This window comes from Cibotium barometz, chromosome 29 (assembly GCF_041138505.1).
Source record: "Cibotium barometz isolate CiBa-2024 chromosome 29, ASM4113850v1, whole genome shotgun sequence".
NCBI classification, from domain to species: domain Eukaryota; kingdom Viridiplantae; phylum Streptophyta; class Polypodiopsida; order Cyatheales; family Cibotiaceae; genus Cibotium; species Cibotium barometz.
In genome coordinates, this window is record NC_141074.1 from 10,097,131 (window position 1) to 10,104,155 (window position 7,025).

At 42.7% G+C, this 7,025-nt stretch overlaps 1 protein-coding gene across 1 annotated transcript; it reads right to left on the reverse strand.

Annotated features, from left to right (window-relative positions):
• Positions 1-5,359: 5,359 nt before the first annotated feature.
• Positions 5,360-6,604, reverse strand: LOC147621818 (uncharacterized). The gene has a single exon (XM_086823613.1). It carries the CDS (start codon positions 6,485-6,487, stop codon positions 5,912-5,914), a length of 576 nt encoding a protein of 191 aa, XP_086679739.1. The 5' UTR covers positions 6,488-6,604; the 3' UTR covers positions 5,360-5,911.
• Positions 6,605-7,025: the final 421 nt, after the last annotated feature.

The following is a 7,025-nucleotide window of genomic DNA, read 5'->3' on the forward strand; positions in this document are numbered from 1 at the left end:
ATGCAAAGTAGACCTCACATACTTCAATATGTGTCGTCTCAATGCATCCAAATGCGTCTCAATGCATCCAAATGCGGCTTCCGAGGAACCTGCATAAATTGACTCACCAACCCAATAGCATAGCTCAAATCTGGCCTAGTGATCGTCATGTAGATCAAGCTTCCTACTATGCTCCTATACATAGTAGGATCCTCCAAAATCTCTCCTGAATCTGCACTCAACTTGCCATTCTTATCCAATGGCACTGAGCTAGGCTTACAGCCTATCATACCATACTTGGACAACATGTCCAAGCCATATGTCTCTGCAGTAATCCAATACCATGTGGTGACCTAATCACCTCAATGCCCAAGAAATATCTGAGCTCCCCTAGATCCGTCATCTCAAACTTCTGTCTAAGCAAGATCTTCACATCAAAGATCTCTGCATCATGGTCCCCCATAATGATGAGGTCATCTACATAGATGACAACAAGCACAACCTCTCTATGACTATGTCTCACACATACAGTGAGAAATCTGCATTGGCTATATGAAAGCCAATAGTGTCTCACATACAGTGAGAAATCTGCATTGGCTACATGAAAGCCAATAGTGACAAGATATTCAATAGTGACAAGATATTCAAAAATCTTGTCAGACCATGCTCTTAGGGCTTGTTTTAAGCCATACAAGGCTTTCTTCAACCTGCACACATGCTCGGGGTGACTCACATCCTCATAAACCAGGTGGCTGCAACATATACACCTCTTCCTGCAAATCCCCATGCAAGAATGCATTCTTTACATCCATCTGATGTAAAGACCATTGCTTTGACGCAGCCATTGCTATCACAACTCTCACTGTTGCCATCTTGGCAATTGGGCTGAAAGTTTCCTCATAATCAATGCCATATGTCTACGCATATCCTTTGGCTACCAATCTAGCCTTGTACATGCTTATGCTTCCATCACTGTTATGTTTTACTTTGTACACCCACTTGCATCCAATGGCTTTCTTGCCTTCAGGCAATTGCACTAAATCCCAAGTCTCATTTCCATATAGTGCATCCATCTCCTCATCCATAGCTTTCTCCCAACACACATTTCCAACAGCCTCATCAATGCATGTGGGCTCTAGAACCTATACAACTTTTGCCATGTATGCATAGTGATGTGCCACAAAACCATCATAGGTAAACCTCTGCACAAGATTCTTCACTCTCCCAGATCTTCGTAGCTTTGCATTCATGGCTTCTATAGCCTTCTTTACACCAGGTGTTCTCATAGCTGGTATCCCAAGATCCTCATCAAGGCTCATCTCTAAGCCACTAGACTCTCCATCAACACGAGAATGCCCTGCAGAAATGTCAGGCATACTAAGGGGCTCAACCACTTTCCCTTTGCCTTTATGTGATGTACTAACCACATTTGCAGGACTGGTATTATGATGCAGCCTGCCACTCCATGGTCTATGAACTGAACCACTAGATGAGGACTCTCCTGGTCCACTCAAAGACTGTGATTGTTGCTGACTTGCATTCTGTGCAACCACATTTCCACTCACATCAGCCCCAACAGCTTCTTTTTCAGCAGCATACCAACTGCTCATCTCATCAAAACAACATCCTTACTTATCCTCAACTCATGTGTAGTAGGGTTATAACACATGTATCCCTTTTGCTCAAGGGAATACCCAATAAACACACATTTTTCAGCTTTTGGATCCAGCTTAGTTCTCAGCTCATCTGGCACATGCACATATGCAATGCATCCAAAGACTTTCAGATGAGACAAATCAGGTTTTCTGCCAGTAAACCTCTCCTCGGGAGTTACATCATGTATGGCTGCAGTTGGAGTCTTGTTCATAATGTAAACTACTGTAGATACAGCCTTAGCCCAATAGCTATGCGGCATTTTCTTCTCTCCCATCAATGCTCGTGCAATCTCAGCAATGTGCCTGTTTTTTCGCTCAGTAACTCCATTTTGTTGCGGAGTGTATCTGCATGTAAACTATCTCCGAATACCATTCTTCTTCAAAAATTCAGAGAACTCATTGGAGAAGTACTCTCCCCCTCCATCTGACCTTAGGCACTTTACATATTTCCCTGTTTGCTTTTCAACCATAGCTCTGAAATTTCGAAAATGAGTAAACACCTCACCCTTCTCCTTCATGAAGTATACCCACACTTTCCTTGTGTGGTCATCAATAAATGTCACATAATACCTGCAACCTCCCATAGACATGGTCTTCGTGTAGGACCCCATACATCTGAATGCACAACATCTAGTGCATTTCTGCTCACACTTCTGTCACGTGGAAATATATGCTTTGTTTGCTTTCCAAATTGGCATGTTTCACATATTTTCTGCATACCTTCAACTTTAAACTTTGGCAGCCCTGTCACAATTCTTTTAGTCTGCATAGACTTCATTCTCTGCACATTCACATGTCCAATTCTTTTATGCCAAATGTCTATGTCTGCAACAATTCCTGAACCATTTGCAAACATCGCAGCACTCACTTCAGGCATGTTTACATTCAATGTAAACATTCTGCCCACTCTATTGCCTTTTGCAACCAACCTTTAAAGTCTTCAACATAACAACCATCAGGATTAAACTGAACTTACAAACCCTGCTCAATCATCTGGCCAACTGAAACCAGATTCTTTGTTATGTTCGGAACATGAAGTACATCTACAAGGTACTTCACTTTGCCATCCTGCATAAACAATGGCACATCTCTAATATGGGCAATTGGATGAGCAGTGTCATCTCCTGTTTCCACAAAACCTGGTCTTTCAAGGTTTTTCATCTCCTTGAACCACTCCCCCATGACTTGTCGGGTGGTTCCAAGCACCTGAATCAACATACCATACATCATCTTTATGTGCTGCTTCAATATTTTTAGACATGGCATTAACAAACAACCTTTCATTATCCTCATTGTTTCTGCTCGAGGATGCATAGTTGTTTTGCTACAATTTTTCATTTTGCAGGTCAGCCTGCTTCTTATAACAATCTGCCTGCACATGTCCAGGCTTACCACAATAAAAGCATCCACGTGTATCACTATGCTGCCTTTGCCAATTTCCACGACCTCTTTGACTCCCCTGCCTCTGAATTGGCCTCTTCCACCTGCGTGTTATTGTTGTTGTGAATTCTGGGACTGTTGTTGTTGCTGCTGCTGGCCATAATTATGATTACCTGTTCGGCCACCTCCTTGGCCGCGTCCACGGCCTCCTCTACCTCGTCCTCTTCCTGAACTTGTGTAGAAGGCATGTTGCTCTGAACTGTTTTTGTTTTGTGAAGACTGTTGGTCTTCACCCAAGCTCTTCTCTTCTATAATCAACATAGACACCAAATCTGTGAAATTGGGAATGTTTTCCCGAGTCTGAATAGACGTCTTGAACGCCTTGTATTGTGGCCCGAGACTACGTAGACAGACTTCCACCTTATCATCATCATCTACTGAAATGCCAATAGATGCAAGGGATTCCACAATACCTTGATCTTCAATGCATAGTCATTCACAGACATACTCTTTTTCTCCACAGTATGAAGTTCATTCTTCAATTGTATCTTTCGTGCCTTGGTATTCATTTCATAGAGTTTTACCAAGGTGTCCCACGCCTCCTTTGGGGGACTTGGCATCCTATATGTGCCCAATCATGGTATCATGTATACTGATAGAGAGCCAATACATAACTTTTCTAGCTCCTTGGTTCCAATCCTTGAACTCTTTTACATCTGCAGAGCAGTCGGATTGATCTCCGGTATCTCCGGTGCCTCTTCATGCTCACCTTCTATATAGTCCCAGTAACCCTTTCCTATCAGAAAATTTGTTAGCCTGAACCTCCAAGCATGGAAGTTGTTCTTATCAAGCTTCTCAGTAATAATCTGGTTTATGCCATCATTTGGTAAAAGGATGTGGTTAGTCACATAAGCCACCAACCAACGTAGGCACTAATTTTTGTAAAAGGATGTGTTTAGTTACGTAAGCCACCAATTGGCGAGCTAACATAGCCTCAAGGGCCATGTGTAGCAACATCACCAAGGAGACCATGTAGACCAAGGTCCAAGGGCCGCAAGAATAGGGTAGCATAGCAACAATCAAAGGGAAACACAGCCACAAGCATAGGGTAGCATAGCAACAATCAAAGGGAAACACAACCACAAGCATAGGGTAGTGTAGCAATCAAAGAGGAACAGGGGCCCTAGATTGACAAATGATGATAGAAATTTACAAAGCGACAACACGACTACACAAAGGTAGCACAATCACACAACCAGCATGGAGGAGAGGGGATAACATTTTGTTCTCTATCTCTCTCTCTCTCTCTCTCTCTCTCTCTCTCTCTCTCTCTCTCAAGTTATCTGAGATAAAATGGATCCCCTCTACCTTATATAAAGTTAGTTCTTCTTGCTATCTCGTGTATGCAAAATACATCTTTCTCTATGTGCCATGTGCAGCCCCATAACACTACAGCTTATGAAGCTCCTCAAGAGCATAAAGAACACTATGTACTAAAGTGTATGCATATATGCTTTGGGGCATGTTTAGAGGCCTAATTATTATAATTGTCCCCAAGGACTTCTAGAGATTTACACTAGACAAGTGCAAGACACACCATCAAGTTCGTGTTGTTATGAGGGAGATCTATACATTCAATATGGAAACTTTTGCATAAGTGAATGTTGAGTTTAGTATGTGTGAGAGCTCTATGGGTGTACAAGAGCATATATTATGGCTTCTCTTCTTTGCCATTTGGTTGTTGTTAAGTAATAGACTTGAGAGAGTGGTCAATAGAGATTCTTTTGCATATGTGTGCGTGTGTGCGCGCACATGCATACATGTGTGTTATTGTGGGTGTTATATACACATGTGGTTAAAGCATTGTAAGGGTGATCTTCTCTATGGAAATATGTGAGGCCATCACACTACTATGTCCTTAGTTGAATCAAAGCATTCCAATTATCTCTGACACACTAGCAAATCTACATAATCTTAAGGGTCTGCAACAACAACAAGGCCAAACTTAAGGATCAGAGGTCTTCATATAAAAAATTATCACACAATGTCGTTTGATTTTTAATTGTAGGTAGAACATTTATATTGAGAAGTATACCAAACACATTTCCTTTTCTTTATTAAAACTAGTGGATTATGAAAAGAAGTTAATTAACACTTGAACATACTTTTCTTCACTATTCATATAGTCTCCAACATTTACGATCTTCAGTAGCAATGTGTCTACCCATTGATGTTTACTCACCCATTCATAGGTGCTCTTAGCGGGGCAAGTCCTCTTTTTGCTTCAAAGTTGGATGGACAAGTTACCCTTCATCACCCATTCATGGGTGCTCTTAGTGGCAAGTCCTCTTTTTATTTCAAAGTTGCATTGGATAAGCTTTGATTTTATTTACATGTGTATACAATGGCACCTACTAAATACATTGCAACAAATAACATTATCATTACTAAAACAATCTATGCTCAGTTATTCTCCACAAATATTGGCCACTAAGCCTAATGTTGCTTGCATGGCAGCTCGTTGGTTGAAGTTGAGTTCATCAAAATAGTAAATCCTCACATAGCTTAAGTACGGTACAAGTCTTCTTCTTAGGTGACCAGATTGCCAAGCTATATTGTTCAATGTCAAAAAAGTTATAGAAGAAAGATATTCTTTTCTAAGGATGGTGACACAATCAGCCCCCAGAAATGCAATGGGCAAAGTAGAGTAAGGTTCTAATGATGGTTACAAACTTAGGCCATCATGGGCCAAATGAGGGTTACAAACTCAGTCCGGGGGCCAAGTGTGTAAGCGGACGAACTAGTCGAGAAGCTCGAAAAAGAATGAGGTAAATGCTCTAGGGTTTGAACATGTGAAGCCTAAATCTGCCCTATGTGATGAGCCTATGAGGGGACGATCAGACGAGAAGCAAGTCAGCTTCTGCAATGGTTTGGAGCGCAGGCTTCCAGTCTCTACACATGATGCCCATGAGGCTGATGTAGGCCTGTTGGAGGTCGGAGGTGTTACACAGGCGGTTGATATTGCAGGAAGCCGAGAGGTCGCACGAGGAGGGCGCAATTCTGGCGTTCATGCGAGGCCTTCTAATACTGCTATTGATGGTGTTGGAACGGGGTTTCCTCCTCACGGCCGGCTTGGCGGCGGTGGGCGCTTGTTGCTTGCGCTGTAAGCTCGTAGAAGAGGGTAGTTTTATGCAGTCTTGGAAGGTCTGCCATTGCAGGAGGAAATAGAGGTGGCCGAGCTGAAGGGTTTCTTGCACATGCAGCGGCGAAACGGGCGTTCCGACGCGGAACGACGCCGCCGTGACCATCACGTGATTTGGGTGGTCGATCAGCACCTCTAAGACCTTGACAGGCTTCGCATAGTGTAGAATTCTTCCATCCGCAAGCAGCACGGTGGCCGCTTGCGAAGACAAGAGCGGGTCCTCGCATGGGCGCTTGCTATCACAGGAGCTAGAGGAACCCATAGGCCACATGCTTGCACAAAACCAAGAGAGCGTTACTGTGTGCAGAGAAGAGGAAATGGAGCTAACAACACAAGGGCGGGCGAGACGAGAGGTGGAGATAAATGAAGATACACGACATAAGAGGATATAACGCCCGTCGTGGTGGTTTGTTGTTTGTGTTTGCCAGTGTGTGCGCTCCTCCTCCTCGCCGGCTCATCGAAATGCAAGCCACATGGCACGCAGACAAAGCTCTCCCCGCCGCCCATACACACGTGTCCATAAATAATTGGTACATAATAATTAACACGGCAACCTTATCAACATTTGACTCTTAGGAGGGCTTACAATGATTAGGTCGTATCAGTGAAAAAAAATGGCATTCTAGTGTATTTGTACCGGCCAAAATTAAGAAAAACCGATAGGGATTTCTCCTATCCTTATTTTAAGAAATGATTTTCATACATTTTAATTGTAAAACAAGGATACAGTAAAGTTTTTGGAAACAAAAACTGGATAGATTTACGAGGTTGAAAAATATATTTTTTTTAGAGCACTCGGTAGCATGACT